The 21,839-nt window shown below is 43.5% G+C and overlaps 1 protein-coding gene across 1 annotated transcript in view; it reads right to left on the reverse strand.

The window, feature by feature from the left end:
• Window positions 1–6,185: 6,185 nt before the first annotated feature.
• Window positions 6,186–21,839, reverse strand: part of LOC138367350 (inactive protein tyrosine kinase pTKL-like) — a 62,334-nt gene continuing 46,680 nt past the window's right edge. The window contains exon 3 of the mRNA XM_069328802.1: window positions 6,186–6,307. Within this exon, the coding sequence (XP_069184903.1) occupies window positions 6,186–6,307 (122 nt within the window). The remainder of the gene's footprint in view (window positions 6,308–21,839) is intronic.

Raw genomic sequence — 21,839 nt, forward strand, 5'->3', positions numbered from 1 at the left:
AGTACACCACACACCACCACCGGCCACACACCACCAGTACACCACACACCACCACCGGCCACACACCACCACCTGCCACACACCACCAGTACACCACACACCACCACCGGCCACACACCACCAGTACACCACACACCACCACCGGCCACACACCACCAGTACACCACACACCACCACCTGCCACACACCACCAGTACACCCCACACCACCACCAGCCACACACCACCAGTACACCCCACACCACCACCAGCCACACACCACCAGTACACCCCACACTACCACCTACCACACACCACCAGTACACCCCAAAACGCCATTACTAGTACACACCACACAATCCCCAAAAATGTTTAAATATGCTTAGGTCAGTGTCGATTTGGGTCACCATGTAGGTTTTCCACCCTGACTTGTGTCCAACCTCACTCGAGGACAGGAATGCTATGGTCTCAGCTGCCCGTACTCTACGTGAAAGGCACAGAACGCTACATAAAGAGTGGCAAACAAGATAATGAATTTGCAGGAAACTCAATTATTTTTTTTATACCAAGCCGAAAGAAATTTCAAAAGGGGATTTGGGATTCCATAGAAAATGTATGGAACTGGATGCCAGACCCACTTGCATACCAGAATTACAGATACAATTACACACCAAAAAGGAACTACAATTTCGACAGGCAACTGCCCTACAACAATCTGTACTGGTCAGAACAAACCCAATATGTCCACGCATAATGGACTTGCCAAAAAAGTCTCCCAGTCAAACTACCCCTAATAGAGTAATCCCTCATTCATCTTGGCCAACATGCAAGGACATAAAACAAGAACAAAAACCAAAGTACAATTCATATATGGCCTCCTCACTGAGTCAAATGCAGTATTTGGAGCTTTCACAGAAACCCCATGTAGGGGAATTGTTGGACAGTGAGATCTGAATACCAGGATATAATCTATACAGGCGTGATGGGATAATTAGGTCACATGGAGGAGTGGGTCTGAATATTTGAGATCTTGTAAGCTCGGAGCTCCTTAATGCTACAAACGAGGTGGTAGAGGTACTGGGAGTAAAAATAGAGAAAATAAACTGAGGTGTTATTCTAATATACAAATCACCAGATGCAACGGCTTAGGAATTCGCAGAACAGATAAACAAAATAGAGAATAACCTTGATAATTTGGCGAACCCGATAATTGATATCGGGTTCGCCTGATATCTGGTATGTAGACTTCCTAGGTGAGTTCACCTTGCCAAATCTAAGATGGAGAATAACAAACAGTAATATTATACAAGGAAATTTATCAGGACATAACCAACCACAGAGTAGAGAACTGCTAAAATTTGTGACAAATTTTCACTCAACCAGTAGATATCAGAGCCAACGAGAAACGAAAATATTCTAGATCTGATCTTTGTAAACAATGACGACATAATCAGTGACATTGCGATATCAGATACCACATACTCAGATCACAAGCTCATTGAAGTGCAAACTACCGTCAATACTCAGAATACACTTAGAACAATGATTAAGCGAGAGGGGTTATTCAATAAATTAAATTATAATAATGAAAGGATAGACTGGGAGACAATAAACAAGGGAACTTACAAACATTCCATGGGAAACTGTTTTAAATAATACAAGTCATACAGAAGGAATAGAAAATGGGACTTGTGAAGCGTATAAAGTCTGTCTGGAACAGGTTCCTTTGAGGAAAGCCAGGATGAGGTCGAACGCAGAAAGAGAACGCAGACGACACTATAAAAGAAGTAAACAAATCACGGAAATGCTTAAGCAGACACGACTTTCCCTACAAACAAGGAATAATTTAAATAAGGAGACTGAAGAAATCGAGCAGAAATTAAAACACTCATATCAGACTGAAGAATATACCATCAGAACATGAGCCTCCCTCCCACTACCACCATAACACAGCAGCCTCCCTCCCACTACCTCCATAACACAACAGCCTCCCTCCCACTACCACCATAACACAACAGCCTCCCTCCCACTATCACCATAACACAACAGCCTCCCTCCCACTATCACCATAACACAACAGCCTCCCTCCCACTATCACCATAACACAACAGCCTCCCTCCCACTACCACCATAACAACAACAGCCTCCCTCCCACTACCACCATAACAACAACAGCCTCCCTCCCACTACCACCATAACAACAACAGCCTCCCTCCCACTACCACCATAACACAACAGCCTCCCTCCCACTACCACCATAACAACAACAGCCTCCCTCCCACTACCACCATAACAACAACAGCCTCCCTCCCACTACCACCGTAACACAACAGCCACCCTCCCACTACCACCATAACAACAACAGCCTCCCTCCCACTACCACCATAACACAACAGCCTCCCTCCCACTACCACCATAACAACAACAGCCTCCCTCCCACTACCACCATAACACAACAGCCACCCTCCCACTACCACCATAACAACAACAGCCTCCCTCCCACTACCACCATAACACAACAGCCACCCTCCCACTACCACCATAACAACAACAGCCTCCCCTTCACTCTCACCTTTTCCCCACTCAGTGTGCAAAGTATTCTTTGCACAGTGTCACTATCTCCTTCCAGCTCCCTCACAATTTTATCCAACATATTCACTATCTTCTCACAAAAGCTTTATAATTTCCCAGAAGCCAAATTGTTTTTTACCACACACACTATCACCATCTCACCCCAACACTCACTCTCCCTTTCATCACCGTCACAATATCCTGCCACACTTTTACAATGTTCTCCTAAAACTCTCCCAAGGTCTTCCCAGACAACGACAATCTCATATCTACACCCTCACCATCTCCAACCCACACTCTCACTATCAAGTACCAACACTCTCATAACCTGCTTCCCACACCCCTCATAATCTCCTACCTACACTATTTCTCAAACTTTCTAATTCTCTCAGTCCTTGATAAATCTGACTTACCCAGAGACATTGTGCCTGCTGACGTTGTCACCCGCGGACGGTGACAACGTCCGGGACCTGACATTATAATACAGCAACAATGGAAACAGAAAGAAATTGTTACGTACCTTAAAGATTGGTGGAGTTGTATCACGTGATGAGCTGTTTATGTTGACTTACCTGAAGAGGTATGAAAACTAATTAGGAATTTTAAAGAATTTTTTCTTCATTAAACACCTAATATACCACATGAATAATGACATTCTAATCCATATATATAAGCAGCGAAGGTACGTGTAACATTTGAGCATCAAAATGATCTTACCAAGGTCGACAGCATTGGAGTACTTCGTCTCGGCGAAAGAGGGGGCTGGAGTACTCGTCATGAAGGACGAGAGGGGCTGGAGTACTCGTCATGAAGGATAAGAGGGGCTGGAGTACTCGTCATGAAGGACGAGGGGGCTGGAGTACTCGTCATGAAGGACGAGGGGGCTGGAGTACTCGTCATGAAGGACGAGGGCGCTGGAGTACTCGTCATGAAGGACGAGGGGGCTGGAGTACTCGTCATGAAGGACGAGGGGGCTGGAGTACTCGTCATGAAGGACGAGGGGGCTGGAGTACTCGTCATGAAGGACGAGGGGGCTGGAGTACTCGTCATGAAGGACGAGGGGGCTGGAGTACTCGTCGTGAAGGACGCGGGGGCTGGAGTACTCGTCATGAAGGATAAGAGGGGCTGGAGTACTCGTCATGAAGGATAAGAGGGGCTGGAGTACTCGTCATGAAGGACAAGGGGGGCTGGAGTACTCGTCATGAAGGACGAGGGGGCTGGAGTACTCGTCATGAAGGACGAGGGGGCTGGAGTACTCGTCATGAAGGACGAGGGCGCTGGAGTACTCGTCATGAAGGACGAGGGGGCTGGAGTACTCGTCATGAAGGACGAGGGCGCTGGAGTACTCGTCATGAAGCAGTTAAGTCGTCTATATCTCCAGTAAAACTATAAACTATCCCGAGTCATCACTTCGCCCCGTACAACAGTAGCGCCGTTTTCTGTGCTGGTTTCTTCCACATAACACTGTGTAAACTACAGTCCACTTTTAGGACATTGTCCGGCCAGGATCTAATAACTACAGTACCTTTACCCTTTAAAGCACAACATTTGTACCGTACACAATCAGGCATGAACACTACAACGTTCAGTCCCAGTAAATCACTTTCACTAAACACTTGTTTCATCATAAACGGTAAATTTTTCATATAAACTTTTTTTTATTTCCGTCATTCTCAGCCTAACCCAGCCCAGCCCAGCCTAGCCCAGCACAGCACTCACTGACCACACATAATGAGTGAGAGCTCTGACGACCAGTCCTCAGGCGGTGGTGGGCCAAGCCGCGACTTTCACAATGACGCATTTATTAACTTGAACGCATAGGGTACTTAAAGTCAGCTTTTCTTAAATATTGTTGATCATAGAACTTGCTGAATAGGTAAGTCTAGGTTAGGTCATGTTGTGGTGTTTAGGATCTATTGGAAATTATTGAAGGAAGCATTTACAGGTGCGATTCAAACAACGAAACACTTTTCCAGTTTTGAGCTTATGTAAAGTGTTCCGAAAGTGTTCGAACGGCAAGAGTTGTGACTCTCTCTTTACATTCGTAAAGAGAGAGTTTACATGGCACTTCACGCACCTAACTAAGCAAAGAGTGAATATTTGTAGTATAAACAAATATTTCCTTCATAACAAAACCATCACGTCTAGAAACTAGTCACAACACGCCAACAACTTGTCAACATCATTCACTTGAACTCTCTAGAACTGAGTTCATAAACCACTTTTTTTCCAGCAGTAGTGTTTAAAATCACTTTGAACACTTTTCATGTTTCCGCAACACTCACTATAGTGCATCCGTACACAGCACTATACATATTCAACACTATACATACACAACACTATACATATACAACACTATATATACATAACAATATACATACACATCACTATTCATACAGCACAATATTCTGAACTAACGCAAGGAAGTAAAGGGATCAGAACGTGATTCTTTCAACCCGTCCTCGACTCAAGTCCATTACATTCAGCGGTCAACCCCACAGACGCATTCATAAATTTTAATATGCTGTTCATTCAAAACGGGAATTTCCTCAAGTATAAATTAATATTATAATATATTAGCATATTGTGCATATATAGGCATAGGTTAGGTTAGGTTAGGTGTTTAGGTTCTGTTGGCGATTATTTGTATTTGTAGTACGTGGGTGAAGCATTTATAGCGTTGTGATTCAAACAAAATTCGTCAGTGAAACACTTGTTCCGGATATGTTCGAACGTCAGCAGTTGTGAGTCGTGTGTAAACCGCTTTTCATTCATAAACAGGGGGTTTGGCGGGTGCATGGAATCACTTTTGGATCTTTGTTTGGAGGACGGGCTGAAGAATGTGTGTATGATTGAAAAACGGTTTACAAACGACTCACAACTGTTGACGTTCGAATACTTCCAGAGCTCCACTGACGAATTTTGTTCGAATCACAACGCTATAAATGCTTCACCCACGTACTACAAATACAAATAATCGCCAACAGAACCTAAACACCTAACCTAACCTAACCTATGCCTATATACTAATATATTATAATATTAATTTATACTTGAGGAAATTCCCGTTTTGAATGAACAGCATATTAAAATTTATGAATGCGTCCGTGGGGTCGACCGCTGGATGTAATGGACTTGAGTCGAGGACGGGTTACATTCTTGGAATCACTTTTGGGTCTTTGTTTGGAAGACGAGCTGCTAAAGACGCATTAATTAATTTTAACATTCTGTTCATTCAGAGCAAAATTTTTCTCAAATATCAATTATAAAAAGACCTGAACTGTTTACTTCCACGGGACATGTCACAGTCCGTCCTCATAAACAAAGACCAAAAACCAGCTCAAGCCAGCCATCAAACGCCCCCTTTACGAATGTAAAACACTTTACATAAGCTAAATACAGGAAAGGTGTATTGCTGTTCGAATCGCACCTGTAAATGCTTCACTCAATAAGTTCCAATAGATCCTAAACACCACAACATGACCTAACCTAGACTTACCTATTCAGCAAGTTCTATGATCAACAATATTTAAGAAAAGCTGACTTTAAGTACCCTATGCGTTCAAGTTAATAAATGCGTCATTGTGGGAGTCGCGGCTTGGCCCACCACCGCCTGAGGACGGGTCGTCAGAGCTCTCACTCATTATGTTTGGTCAGTGAGAGCAGTGCTGTGCTGTGCTGTGCTGTGCTGTGCTGTGCTGTGCTGTGCTGTGCTGTGCTGTGCTGTGCTGTGCTGTGCTGTGCTGTGCTGTGCTGTGCTGAAAATAACGGAAATGAAAAAAAGTTTATATGAAAAATTTACCGTTTATGATGAAACAAGTGTTTAGTGAAAGTGATTTACTGGGACTGAACGTTGTAGTGTTCATGCCTGATTGTGTACGGTACAAATGTTGTGCTTTAAAGGGTAAAGGTACCGTAGTTATTAGATCCTGGCCGGACAATGTCCTAAAAGTGGACTGTAGTTTACACAGTGTTATGTGGAAGAAACCAGCACAGAAAACGGCGCTACTGTTGTACGGGGCGAAGTGATGACTCGGGATAGTTTAGTGTTTTACAGGAAATATTAGACGACTTAACTGCTTCATGACGAGTACTCCAGCCCCCTCGTCCTTCATGAGGAGTACTCCAGCGCCCTCGTCCTTCATGAGGAGTACTCCAGCGCCCTCGTCCTTCATGACGAGTACTCCAGCCCCCTCGTCCTTCATGAGGAGTACTCCAGCGCCCTCGCCCTTCATGACGAGTACTCCAGCCCCCTCGTCCTTCATGACGAGTACTCCAGCGCCCTCGTCCTTCATGACGAGTACTCCAGCCCCCTCGTCCTTCATGAGGAGTACTCCAGCCCCCTCGTCCTTCATGAGGAGTACTCCAGCGCCCTCGCCCTTCATGACGAGTACTCCAGCCCCCTCGTCCTTCATGAGGAGTACTCCAGCGCCCTCGCCCTTCATGACGAGTACTCCAGCCCCCTCGTCCTTCATGACGAGTACTCCAGCGCCCTCGTCCTTCATGACGAGTACTCCAGCCCCCTCGTCCTTCATGAGGAGTACTCCAGCGCCCTCGCCCTTCATGACGAGTACTCCAGCCCCCTCGTCCTTCATGACGAGTACTCCAGCGCCCTCGTCCTTCATGACGAGTACTCCAGCCCCCTCGTCCTTCATGACGAGTACTCCAGCGCCCTCGTCCTTCATGACGAGTACTCCAGCTCACTCATCCATCATGACGAGTACTCCAGCGCCTTGTCTATCACGACGAGTACTCCAGCGCCCTCGTCCTTCATGACGAGTACTCCAGCCCCCTCGTCCTTCACGACGAGTACTCCAGCTCACTCATCCATCACGACGAGTACTCCAGCGCCCTCGCCCTTCACGACGAGTACTCCAGCCCCCTCGTCCTTCACAACGAGTACTCCAGCGCCCTCGTCCTTCACGACGAGTACTCCAGCGCCCTCGTCCTTCACGACGAGTACTCCAGCCCCCTCGTCCTTCACGACGAGTACTCCAGCGCCCTCGTCCTTCACGACGAGTACTCCAGCGCCCTCGTCCTTCACGACGAGTACTCCAGCGCCCTCGTCTTTCACGACGAGTACTCCAGTTCCATCGTTCGTCGAGGCAAAGTACTCCAATCTTGTCGACCTTCAATTTAAGGTAAGATCACTTCGATACTCATATGTCACATAAACCTTCACTGTTTATATATGTGGATTGCAATCTGATTATTCATGTGGTATAGTAGGTGTTTAATGAATAAACTTAAAAAAAAATCCTAATTAGTTTTCATGCCTCTTCAGGTAAGTCAACATAAACAGCTCATCACGTGATACAACTCCACCAATCTTTAAGGTACGTAAAAAAATCTTTGTTTCCATTGTTGCTGTATTATAATGTCAGGTCCCGGACGTTGTCACCGTCCGCGGGTGACAACGTCAGCAGGCACAATGTCTCTGGGTAAGCCAGGTTTATCAGCGACAGAGGGGAGGGGTCGCCATGCGTTGAGTCCCAGGAATCGTAGGTGTGGGGGCAATAGGGGCCCAGGGTGAACGATTCTTGGGTTCCGTCTTCGGGTGTGCAATTATCAACACCGACGGAGGTATAGCAAACAAGAACGCTCCTTGTGGTTACAGTATTTGCTGGGGTCGAAAATGTGGCAAGCATCAAACTATGCTGTTTGAGGCAGGATTCTTCATGAATATCTGATAGTAGCGACGGTGACGAGAGCAGAGGTGACTGTCACCGCTGCTGGGTGTAGTGACTGGTGAGGGTGTTGAGGAGAGCAGAGGTGACTGTCACCGCTGGTGGGTGTAGTGACTGGTGAGGGTGTTGAGGAGAGCAGAGGTGACTGGTGAGGGTGTTGAGGAGAGCAGAGGTGACTGTCACTGCTGGTGGGTGTAGTGACTGGTGAGGGTGTTGAGGAGAATTTCACTGCTTGTGGGTGTAGTGACTGCTAGAGGGTGTAGTGACTGGTGAGGGTGTTGAGGAGAGCAAAGGTGACTGTCACTGCTGGTGGGAGTAGTGACTGGTGAGGGTGTTATGGAGAGCAGCGGTGACTGTCGCTGCTGGTGGGAGATAAATTGGTTCCAACTACAATTTTTTTTTCTGAATATGTGCGCATGTTGCGATGTTGATCCCTTTGTAAAAGTTGGAACATTAATCATGTGGAGTAAGCATAACAAATAGTGTGAGTTTGAGGATTCATCTATTAGTTTTTCGCCTCCTTAATTCTCGCAGTGATATTCTGAGGTTTAATGGTATTGATGTTGTAATAATGGTGTTTAATGGTGATGTGATAATAACTGAATGAGCTACGCTGAAAGTGAACAAAGCATTTTTATTGTTTTTAAAAGCCTTTGTTGACAATAATAATGATTGATGAAAAGTAGTGTTGACAATATGTGTATTGATATTATTTTATTTGTCTTATGGGTTTGTTGAAAGTCTACTGGATCCAAAACCGCCTGAGTGTCTTTTGTGTAAAAGCTCATTTTAAAATTAAATTATGAAGCCGTCAAGACGTGTATAGCGTATTATATAAAAAACTGCCGGAATGGACAAATCCATTAATTATTTATAATTGTTAACATAAAAAAAACGAAAACTGTTATTTCTTTATTTAGAAAAGCACAACTTCAATGATTGCTGCACATGGAATTGCACAAATCATTGCAAAAACTGGAAGTGCACATAGAGGTATTGAAAAGGCATTTTAAATTCATTTGCAAACTTGTGTTGCATCAAGATTCATCAAGTATTCTAAAAACTTTACCAATGAACTCATGTAAATGAATCGATTCGGAGAAGAATTGATGAAATATCAGCTGATGTAAAAACCCAACTAGTTGAAAAAAATAACAGAGCAGACAGTTCTCAATTGAAATTGATAAATCAACGGTTAGTAATAGAAGAGCTGTTATTGAAGCTTTTGTTGCGTTTTGTAGATGAAGTTTGTAAAGTGTATGAAGAAATGGTGTCGTTGAATCTTTCAGAACCCTCACAACAGGATCATCTATTTTTGAGGCTTTGAGATCTTGCTTCCAAGAAAAACAAACACACTTTGTAAACTTAGTTTCCTGTGCAAGTGGTCGTGCTCCATCCATGGTGGGACAGCATTAGGGATTTATTGCCCATTTTATAAACGCATGTCCTTGGATTCTTCCATTGTATTGTGCAATACTACACCTGCATATGAGACCTGCATGCACCCTGTCACTAATGGTAAACACCTGAAACACCTGCATACTGTAACACATGTAATGGTTGAGAAAGCAATACGATAAAAAATATAAGTTATTGTAGCCTGTTATGATCTCAGCCTGCAGGAGAAACGAGTCTCCCTTCTTGAGAGTTATTCAGCAAGCCTGACCTAACTAGAAGGTCTAGCAAATATTGAGGTGATAACCCATATGTAAAATGGCTGGTTGGATATGTATAACAGTTTGAGATTATGGGCAATGCAGAAGAAAATAGATAAATGACTGGCTAGGAGATGTGGACATTTTGCTGGAGGCGTGAGGCTCGCTTCCGGAGGACCTTGACCTCACTTGAGTGCCAGACATCGCAGGGGGTAGCCGCGCTCCGTTGAGCTCCCATCAGAAGGGAACCCCTAGTGATATATCTCGAAGAGAAGAGAAGTGTGTAGACGTGCCAGCTGTGGAACCGAGCTGGGAACGTTGTGGTCTCAAGTCCTGGTCGAAGAAGAGAGTATCAAGCCGGCCAGAGACATTATTGTGGGCCGTGGGAGCGCCCTGACCAGACGCCGTCAGAGGGAAAGCGCCCTCGACCAGCCGATCTGTGGTAAGCACGATATACGCCAGTTCATAGTGATCACTTGTAGTTGGTCGTGTGCCCAGCGACAGTAGCAATGTTTATTTATAAGTTAGACATGTTTTAATAAGGCAGAAGGCCTGAAATAGGAGAGTGAAGAGGGAGGAACACGGAGCGACGTCCGCCCCCTCTGAGCGCTGGCGGACGACTGAGGGAGCCTGGCTCCGGATGGAGGAAGACCCTCCCAGCGAGTGAGGACCGCCGCCAGGCGAGGTGGAGTATGGACCCGCCCAAAACGGGGGGAGTCCACTCTCACTGTATGTAGAGGACAGATAGAGGTTTGAGGCAAGCATATTGTGTGATTATTTTTTGTTCATGTGTTAAAGGGGAACATTTTATTGGAACGTCGATGGGTTGCAGGTTTGTCTTTGGGGAAGAAGTTGATGAGAACTTCGAAGCCAGCAGATGATGTAGCTGATGAGACTCCAAGGTAGTGGAGCAGAGGACCTCGAGCTGTGAGGAGAAGCAGCAGAGAAGAGGAGTGTCACGTGCTTCTGTAGAGGTGGAGAAGCACCATACTTGCTCGGGGAAACTTCATGGTGTAGCAGCCAAGAGAGCTGTGGAGGACCCTAGCAGAAGGGTGAAGCACCGTAGTTGCTCAAGGAAACTTCATGATAGCAGCCTGGAGGAGCTGCAGAGGATCCTGGTAGTGAAGCCCGGAAGAACCTAAGGATATTGGGGTAGTGAACTTCCAGAGGTGGAAGGGGAAGTTCTGGTGGATTACTTATAGGGAGTTGATAGTGTTTGGTTGTCATTAGCGTGCAAGACGCAGTGAGAGGTGAGTGACTGTTGGCATTCTTACGTCAAGGAGTTTTTTTATACTGAAGTATCAATGAACATTTATACTGGTATATGTTATTGCATTCAAATGCTGATTTTCTGTATATATATGTTATCTTGCTGATGGTGCAACAGTGTATGTAGACTTGATCAACTTGAGGAGGTGGATAGTATCAGGTGGTGAACCATGAGATAGGATACCACTTGATAAGCTGATAATAGAGTTCTGATGGTGTTGGAGTGCAACCTGATTGTGATATTATAGAGTATAGGATTCATTATTATTATATGTGTGTATGTATCGTGTATGTGCTTTGTCCAGTAAATGTATCCCAATTTGCTGGTGTTTGCCCTCGTCCTAGTGAGGCTTCCCAGGAGGTAGTAAAGAAGGAGAGAGAGAGAGAAAGAACCAAGAACCACTGCCGTGGACAGGGTAAAAGGTAATACTAATAAGTCAAAAAGGGGATTGAGGAGATCATATCACCTAGGGAGAGAGTGGGGAGTCACAGCGGCTCGAGTGGGTGTGTGCACGTGACAACGAGGCTAAATGTTGGAGCCGCATCCCCTAAACGTGTGACGTTGAGCCCCTCTCCAAGAGCCAGAAGCGCCAAGGGTGATCTCCTAGTATAAGCACTCTACCGAGTTGTGGGTTGGGTTGTCCGTAGAGAAGGATCAACGAAGACAACACCAACCAACCCACAGTCTATAATAAGCCTTATTAACATATACTCTAATAACCATATCCATAGTACGCTGGAGCTCTATGTTTATCTACCAATGTGTTTTACAGGCTTTCTCTTCCGTCCAGTACCACCTAGGCTGGACGGTAGAGAGACGGTTTCGCTTCATGCAGGCCGGTGTTCAATCCCCGACCGTCCAAGTGGTTGGGCACCATTCCTTTCTCCCATCCCTTTCCAAATCCCTATCCTGATCCCTTTCAAATGCTATTTAGTTGTAATAGCTTGGTGTTTTCTCCTGAGAGTTCCCTTACCGTCCTATGGTACATCGTCATCTCTAATAAACGCCTCTGTACTTATTCTCATACCAAAGTTCTGTCGAGCTCGCTTCGAGCTGTAAAGGAATAATTGGATATCTCATAAATCAAGATCTTATAAGTTATGAAGATTATTTAGTGTCGTTGAAAGAAAACTTGTATAGCCGATTTTCTTATGTGATCCACTGTATTTGAGCAGTGCTTTCAATTCTTCTCTTATAATCACAAGTGTTTTCTTGAATGAATGTTTGTGGTTAATTTACCTGTTAATGGCGCCACATATTCTTGCAACATACAGTTCATGAACGCATCCGGAGAATACGGATTCGCAAAGTTATTGTTTACTGGGGCAGAGTGCGGGCCTCAAACACCAGTATCACACAGTGCTCGTGGGATTCCTGATTCCGTCTTGACGAGCGACGTCTGGACACCTATTCCGCCTTGTGAGCCGCTCGAACACATTGGAACACATTACACTGTTTACCCGTAACGTCTCGAAAGCCATTACCGCCGCCAGGCAATCCTTTTTAACAGTCCGGCTTGTTAAGACTCTGTGGCGCACTTGCCGTCCAAGGTCACGGGGACGCTGACGAATTTTAACATGTTCTAGCTGGTTCCTCGGCCGAAGAGGCGATCTACGCCGGCCGGCTTGGACGAGCGATGCGGAGCGTTGGCATGTCTTGGTGATTCCTGCTCTGTCCTATGGGGCGAGGTGTGCGGCTCGCCCCTGTTTTATCTGAGGTCACTGGGAGGCGTTTTGCGATTTTGCCCTTTTTGGGAACAAGTTTAGGAGATGCCTTGTCATTCTTTAGCTCCCCAGTGGCTGTTACTAAGCAGGAACTACTTTGCTAGGAAGGAAGGAAGGAAGGAATTATTAGGAGAAAGCACCAAGCTGATAAGATTATTGTGGGAAAGCTTGACTAATGTAAATCATTTAAATTGATTCTATTTCCGATAGCTACGAAGGACCACCACTTTTTGTGAAATAGTGGAAAACTAGGTAGAACAAGTGGTTTGATATTAATTCCATGAACTAGTGTCCTATCTATGTTCTTAATTAATAATACATTGAATATAAAAGGGAGTGTATATTATGAGTCAAAATCACTCACCCAAAATGGGGGGTTACATGCCAAAAGATTAATATATCCCAAGCATGATTTCAGTGCTGCTTCTTCACTGAAGTAACTAAATGTAAATGAAAATTAAATGGATAATATAATAATAATTTGAGGCAAAAGTACCTTAAGATACTACAGTAATATGGTAAAATATTAAAATCAAATTAATGGGTTAGTAGTATTGATCTCATTAGGAGATTATTAAGGTAGCTAAGTTATTATGTCTTTACAAACAACAATTAACAGCTTAGCTGAGAAAATAAGAGTTGTGAAATCAGTTGTCACACTCCACTGACGACGTGTTGCGTCGGGGAAACTGTTGCACGTGAAGGTGGGAAGCCTAGCTCCTGGCGTGACGTGGACTCGGGAGCTGCAAGGTAATTACAATGTAGAAATCTTCTACATAAAGAAATACAGATACATCTAATAATAGGGAATTCTTCCTTATGTAATATAAACGATATATTTGACATTGTAGAATTCTTCTACAGACATTAATGTAATATATTCTTATATCAATTACGGAATACAGCTAGAGAATAAACGTTCTGGATTTTTGTTGTAAATAAATGGCCTAACGACAACTGGTCTAAATATTAAATGTGTACACAATAAACATGCAGATAATTAATAGTTGCCGGGACAAGTGTCCGTTGGTCGAGGGAAGGACTCCAACCCTCCGTCCTGAACTGCCGTTGCTAAGACGTCAACTACGGGCTGGAGTATTAATTAGTTCCAGGACACTGCCCTTATGTGCCGAAAGAACATGGCACCGCTCTTGTGGTTGTAGGAGCGAATAAAATGACACTAAGAAAGTTCCTTGCAATGACTCCTCTCTCTTGCACGCTGCTAACACACTGTTAATATGGCGTCACTAGTAGGAATTGCCTCCTTCCTCCCTGGCTGCCATACACATGCGCAGAACGCTCCAAAGTAGTCTAGAGCGTAAAGTGTTTTATTTACTTGTAATTAATTAGGGAAGTAAGGAATTGTGACAAGTACTGATGTCACAGATAATGTATTAAGATGCAATATTTTTTTGCATAATGCAAGTCAGCTTATTAAGACGGCATAAAAATAAGGGAAGGAATGTTATGTTGAATGGTTTTACATTGCAATATTTTCCACTCTAGTTGTTAATTCACCTAAATAAGTGAGTTCAGTAAGCAGTAATATTAATGTAATATATTCTTATATAAATTACGGAATACGGCTAGAGAATAAACGTTCTGGATTTTTGTAATATGTAATATGTAATAATATGTAATATGTACAGCAGTAATATGCTGTATACTTAAAACAACTAAATAAACAATTATCCTTAATAAAGGGAAGTAATTAACTGGACTCGGTTTAGATTCAACTAAATGTGGAGATATTTCATGTTTCAACTTGCTGCTACCTCCCGGCGTCACGGAGACTGTAGGAAGGATCTGGTAAAATACTGCGTCACAATAGAAATATTCATTGGATTAATTCTACGAAATAGTAAGATTAGTAATTACTGTGATTAATACAATAAGGATGTATTATTATACAAAAATGTTGTATAAGTGTTGGATAATTTCCAACAACTATAAGGGGTCAGGATAAGGATTTGGGATGGGACGGGGGAGAAGGAATGGTGCCCAACCACTTGGACGGTCGGGGTACCTCGCTAGAAGCGCATCTCCTACAAGTGAAGGGATAAATTTGTTGCAGTTATCAAAAGTGAACAGTGCAGTAGTAAGAAATAGCTGTGATATGGGAAATGGTAAACGAGAGAACAGTGATGGAAAAAGTGATAGGAAATTGCAAAGAATACGTGTAAATAGGATATAAAATTTCAAATATGGAAATTACTACCTCAGTTTAAAACAATGTATTATTTTTTTCAGAAATATAATTATATAATAAATGAACGTAATTCCTTTGTGTGAGGCCAAGCCTCTTCATTTAGTTGACAGAATATCCAGATTTAAAATAAATTTTGGTAAGTGTTTATTAAATTTATTCTTCACTTTAATGAGTGGTATGGTGAGTATTCTTTCTTGTTCATTTGCAAGAATCATCGTGTTATATACCTCTAATAAATATGATTAGACAGAATACCAATTCACAGAACCCATGTTCATGGGTAGAGAGTAATGTGGTGTTTATTTGATACAACTTGATGTCATTATAATGTACCATTACAGCACCTTCAGAGATCTTTTCGAGAGTGTCTGATGCCTTCTTGCACCTGACACGAGGATGTCGTAGGCTTTTGCTATAAACTTAGGCTCCCTGAAGTCATTGACTTCTACCTTCAGGTAGTATAAGTTTTTGACTTCTTAAGCATTTCTTCAACTCACTGGTGCCTCAGGTCTTGCCTTCGTGTGACATTACCCATATTAACTACTAAACGCTCACAGCCACATGCACCATTACTGCAATTTTTCCAGGTTTCCAATTTGATGTGTTCCGATTTTACCCGTTTTGATCCTTATTGCTATTTACACGTTATCATTAACCATAGCTAAGACACAGTAAATCCTTTCTGGAAACTCATTTATATGGAGAAAAAAATATTATATGCTCTAATTCTGATCATTGTGGGTTATCGAAAATGGTTCATCCTTCTGATAACTCTTTATTATTGTCATTCATTTGATTCCTTACATGCATTCTAAACCACTTGAGTTCCTCTCTTCGTGTCTTCATTTTCCCTAACAAGTGAGCTAGTGTCACGTTGACCTGAGTTGCTTTAATTGGTCAAAATTACCACAAACTAAATATTTTTTTGCCTGCTTGAGTTATTTTAAGGTATCATGATTCCACTAGATGTAGTCACCTAGTTGTTCTTGCAGGGGAGGAGCTCTAACTTTTTGGTCCCGCCTCTCAACAGTTAATTTACTGGTGTACAGATTTCTGAGCTTCTCGAGTTCTATCATATCTCCATTTGAAACTGTGTATGGAGTCAGCCTCCACCACATCACTGCCTAATGCATTCCATTTAGTAACTACTCTGACACTGAAAAAGTTCTTTCTAACGTCCCTGTGGCTCATATAGGTACTCAGCTTAAGTGTTGGGCTCCTCCCTAGAACGGCAATTTCTCATGAAATTAGTTTTTTCTGTCAAGTATGTGAACAAATGTATTGAACGAGTATTTGATTTTTGTTCAACTAATTTTAAGAATATGAAAAAAATCAGCGGAATCGAGGCAGAACTCTTCATTTCCTCTGAATTTGTGAGGGGGATGCAAAGAGTCCACCACGCCCCCTTCGGGTGGTGGGGGGAGGGGTGTGGCGGGCCGACGGCGACCTATCCCTTATATAAGTCTCTTCACAGTCACCAGTTACCATGCTAAGTTTAAAGATATAGATAAGGTTTTCGATGCAGGATTGAAAGTCTCAATTGCACATGGTTGTATTTTAGTATAATCTCTATATGTTTTCTCTGTTTTCCCATGAACTTGCCTCGTAAATTGTATTTTCCTCTGTCTTTCAATATGTTCCTTAATCTTACTTGTTACATTAATCTATATTTATGGAAAACGAGCCGATGTTTCCATCTATATGTTAATTTAAATGGCGAGTCACTTTGTTCAATAGGGAGTTTCAATTTACCTTATCAATTATTCTGAATTCTACCTCTCAAGGCCATTCCAGGAAACACCAACTACCCAATTTATTTGGTCATAATTAAAAAATATATATATAGGAGGGAATATTTTTGTATCTGTTCGAAGTTGGAGGCCAGATGCTTAGGGCTAGCCCATCTAAACTTTGCAGGGTGATCAGTGATTGTATAGCGCGTGCCAAGGGGTGGTAGCTAGTTTGGGTTAACCTACCCCCCCCCCCCTCCCCGTGTTATTTAGGTAAGATTGACTCCTATTGCGACTAACAACAACTTGTTGTCTGAAATGTTTCATTTCCATAGAGTTTAATCACATATTTATACTGTTTTAAAATTAAATCAACATTGTCGACATTGATTCAACGTTATGTTCAGCATGTTTTGAGGTTGACAACCGCGACAACCTCGACAACTAGGTTGTCGTTCAGCAGGTTTTGACCACTGGGAGAAGAACAGAGGGAAAATAAAGGGAAAGGATTGAGGGAGAGACAATGAGAGAGAATGGGAGGTAGGGAACAGAGAGAGATGTGAGGGGATAATGAGAGGGACGGAGAATTGGAAGGAAGGAGATATAATTGGACGGAGAGAGAGAGAGAGAGAGACAGAGAGAGACAGACAGAGACAGACAGACACCAGGGCAATGTTGAGTAATCCATCTCTCTGTAAAAGAGAATGGTTGCCTCTTTCTCTGTCCACAGTTCAAGCCTCACACAACTTTACATGGTAATGGGTTATTTTATGGAGTATTTGACAGTGTGGTCGCGGTGGGCCTCCAGGTCCCCATGTAACAAACTCCTTCACTAACTATAGTGACCGACATATAGCCCTAAGTCCAGAGGATTAACTACACTCTAGCAACAACGCCTCTGACTTAAACTAATATAATAGGGAATAGCAAAGCTTAATGTACGCACTTAGCCTAATATACAAGAAAATACTAACACCTGGGAAAAACATTTAACCGGGGATTGAATTTAGGGGAAACAAAAATTAATCTCTAGAACAACGCAAATAAACGGAATTACTTTATAAATTTAATTATACTTAATTCAAAGATACACTCGACTTAATCTTATCATTGCTCCTACAGGCTCGCCGTACGGCACCTAGCCTAGAGGTCTCGACTATCTAGATTCCACAGAGCGACACGCAGCTTTCAGCAACAATTAAGACTAGAGACGACTCAACCTCCACTAAGTGTGCGATCACTTAGTTGTTGAATCGCTGTTAGGTAGGTTACTAGTCCGTCCCTCGGAGGCCACAACGCCCTTCACGGATTTACGTTTTTCCTAGCGTTTTGGGTCGTCTAATAACGCCCTCGGACTATCTCCTGGCGTCCCACAGATAAATCCGCCCAGACAGCGCACAAGGAACTGCTGTTGAGAGTATGGTGGCTCCCAACACCTCTGAATCAATTGCAATGGGTCGAGTACGGTACCCAGTCCAATCAACTCGGAGCGGTCTCCTTAGCCAATAAATCTTAACAGCCTAATCTTACTAACTAAACCTTAATCCTATCAGTCCGCATGACCCCAAGATTCGCCAATCCCCACTCAAACGCACTGTTGTGAGGCGCACGACTAATCCTGGCCCGCAGCTGTCTCCTTAGCATCCACACAAGTGTTCGAATGGCTAGACGCGTGAGCCTGTCAACAATTTCAAACAAAATTGTTGAAACCACCGCTGTGCACCATTGTAACACGGATGGGGGGGGGGTGTTCTCGAATGATCTCTCCTGCTTTTTACTCCCTCTACCCGTATTCTTACTTTTAGTTCTTTACCAAGGGACCCCAAAACTTTTACTAAAGCCCACTCCACGCCACGTGGTCCTAAGACGATTGACCGACTTAGGATTCTACAACCCGTATGACGTGACATACGCTTTGAGCAAAACCCTAGAGTCGCCTCCGCCGCCACCACCAGACCAGTAACACTGAGCAATGATCGAGGTCTGGATCGATCATGCTAATTAATCAACCTTGGGGCTTGATCCCCACTAGTAATATATACCCTTTGGATCTTAGTGTGGAATTAATTAAAAATCAACGGTAATGATGACTTCCGATTTGGTGTTAGAATCGGCGCCCAATTCAACTCGGCCACGTGGGAACCACGTGACAAGGACAAGTCCACATAAATATAACATACACATGGAAATAATGAAAGGACAAATTACTAACTAATTAATTTATTAAAAGAAAAACTAAAACAAAATCTAAAGATGTTAGCGCTCCCTATTTGAACACTCCCAAATTGACCAGATCGGCAATGAATTGACTATCCCTATAAAGAACCATAGCAACTATACCTCTACGTTGACCAGCTTGGGTGGAGTGCTGGTCTTGGGGGGAGAGGTGAGATGGTTGACCTCTCCCAGTTGATCTCGATCCCACACTGATCTCTCCTCGTCTGGTCTTCCCCAGACTAGAGCATTGTATCCTTCCGCATAGTCTAAGTTTTACCAAGTTACTAGCAAGGCTTAAGTTTAACAATTAACCTCTGTTTGTACTGAATTGATCCAGATTGGTTGAAATATTTTACTGAAGTTAAATTACACAAGCCTCTTAAGGAAGGGCTATTCCCAAATCTAAAATGGCTATTTAACCTTTGAGAAATTACTGAATGTGGGAACTCTGGTGACCTGTGACCGCCAGGTCACTCAAATTCTTCCGCGCCGAGGTCTAGTCATGGATAGTGACGTCACTGAAGGTGACTTAAACTCATTCTCCTAATAATTTGAATACTCTTGATATTATAACCAGGAATATTATACAATACAATTTGAATGCAAAATTAATAAAGGCTAATTTCTCTAAATAAGTGAATACTATAGAATGGTTCATTATACGAAGCTATGAACAAAGACGTCAGCAATTTTGTGACTCAGACTTGCTAATCCCCAGAGGAATGCGTGTTGTGAGGTCAGGTCCTTACACGACTTCTGGAACCTTCTGGATAATTCTTACAACAGCCTAGTTTGTTACACCCATAAGTTTCTGTATATGAAATATGAAGTCATAAGTCTACAAAGTTGAGCTCTTTTTAACATTAGTGTATTCAGACACTGACATGCCAAACGAATGTTCAGATAACAGATTTAAATTCTGGGAACAATCTTTATATCTTTATTATAGTGATGTACATAGTATACAGTGAACATTGTTACAGTGACTGGGGATACTTTCTCTACCCCGCGTGTGTGTGGGTGGAGACAGGGAGGGTGTGTGTGAGTGCGAGGCTAAATGGGCAGACTGTTTATAGTGGGAGAGTATATGTGTGGAAACACCTGAGAGGGTATGTTCGGTGGGGTGATGGGGTGCGTCGACGTTTCGAAACGTCGTCGCTTGTTAATTTTCCGTCGTGTGGTTTGGTCATCATGGGGGCGGGTATGTGTTTGGAGACAGGGAAGGGTGTGTGACGGAGAAAATAAAGAAGGGGATATGTGAGGGGTGCGGATCGGGAGGGTGTGCCTGGGGAAAACCTGTAAGGGTGTGAAGGGGTCCTGGGCACAGGGTCGACCCGGGCTCCGCCGGATACCATCTCCACTCACCTGTAATTTGTGTAATTTTCCTTTGCATATAAATGCCATTCCCGTCTTTGGTTTAAAAAACAATTGTACTGTATAAGCATTCAGGAGATGGAAGAAGTATTGTAATGGAAAACCAAGGAGCTTTAAATCTTCCTACGGTTGTAACTAGTGTCTCACAATCAGTAATCATTATTATCATTTCCAAAGTGGTGCCTTAGACGTTAAAATTTTCCTTGGCTACTTCTACATGTGTATTGTTTACTCACTAAATAATATCCCAAGACCAGTTTAGTGGCTTGCCTCTCTGCTCAACCTCTTCTACAATAAACGTCGCGTTTCGCTTGTATCCGTTAATTAAGGCCAAGAATTGTCGAAAAATAAAATGTAAGCGGCATGCGAAAGTTACGTATTGCCCTGTTTTCTGTTTTGGGTCCTCTGGTAGGTTAGAAGAGGGCACATTAAAGTGACTTTTTCTCGACGTTGGGGAAACCTTAGGAGGACAGCTGCTCTGCTAGGGTCAGGCATCACCACTATTATCATCTCTTATGCTCCGTTAGAGAAACAATTACATTAATTATTGATATACCTTTGTCTGAGATTACTTTTGCGATAACACTTCGTGGCAATTGATGAGGGGAAAAAGAAGACTTGGTCAGTGGACTAAAGGGTTAGGGTGAGGGGTTAGGGTGAAGCGTAAGGGTGAAGGGGAAGGGTGAGGGGAAGGAATGGAATGAAAATCGGAGTTGGAAGGAAAGAAGAACTATCAGGAGAAAGCGTCAAGCCGTTAAGGTTATATAGCACGTGGAAGGGGTTTGGAATGGGATGGGACGGGGAAAAGAAATGACGGCCAAGCATTTGAACAGTTGGGGATTGAACTCCGACCTGCATGAAGCGAGACCGTCGTTCTCCCGTCCAGCCCAAGTGGTTGGGCAGATTGATGAGTATTGGGGACTGATGAGGATGTGCAGGGGTGGAGATGGTGACGACATGCGAAGAAAGAGGAAAGGGAATATATAAAAGATGATGCAGTATGGAAAAGGAAAAGATGAGATTTATAGTTGAGTACGATGTTGGATGTCCTGGAAAGGTATATTATGTGTGAGGAGGAGGTAAGATACGTAGGGTGAAGGTAGTGGTGAAGGGTGAGGGAAGTGTAGGGTGAAGGGTGAGGAGGGGTAGAGTAGGGTGAAGGTAGTGGTGAAGGGTGACGGAAGTGTAGGGTGAAGGGTGAGGATAGTGTAGGGTGAAGGGTGAGGAGGGGTAGTGTAGGGTGAGGGTAGTGGGGAAGGGTGAGGGTAGTGTAGGGTGAAGGTAGTGGAGACGGGTGAGGGGGTAGTGTATGGTGAAGGTAGTGGGGAAGGGTGAGGGTAGTGGGGAAGGGTGAGGGTAGTGTAGGGTGAAGGGTGAGGGGGGGTAGTGTAGGGTGAGGGTAGTGGGGAAGGGTGAGGGTAGTG

Source organism: Procambarus clarkii, chromosome 2 (assembly GCF_040958095.1).
Source record: "Procambarus clarkii isolate CNS0578487 chromosome 2, FALCON_Pclarkii_2.0, whole genome shotgun sequence".
NCBI lineage: Eukaryota > Metazoa > Arthropoda > Malacostraca > Decapoda > Cambaridae > Procambarus > Procambarus clarkii.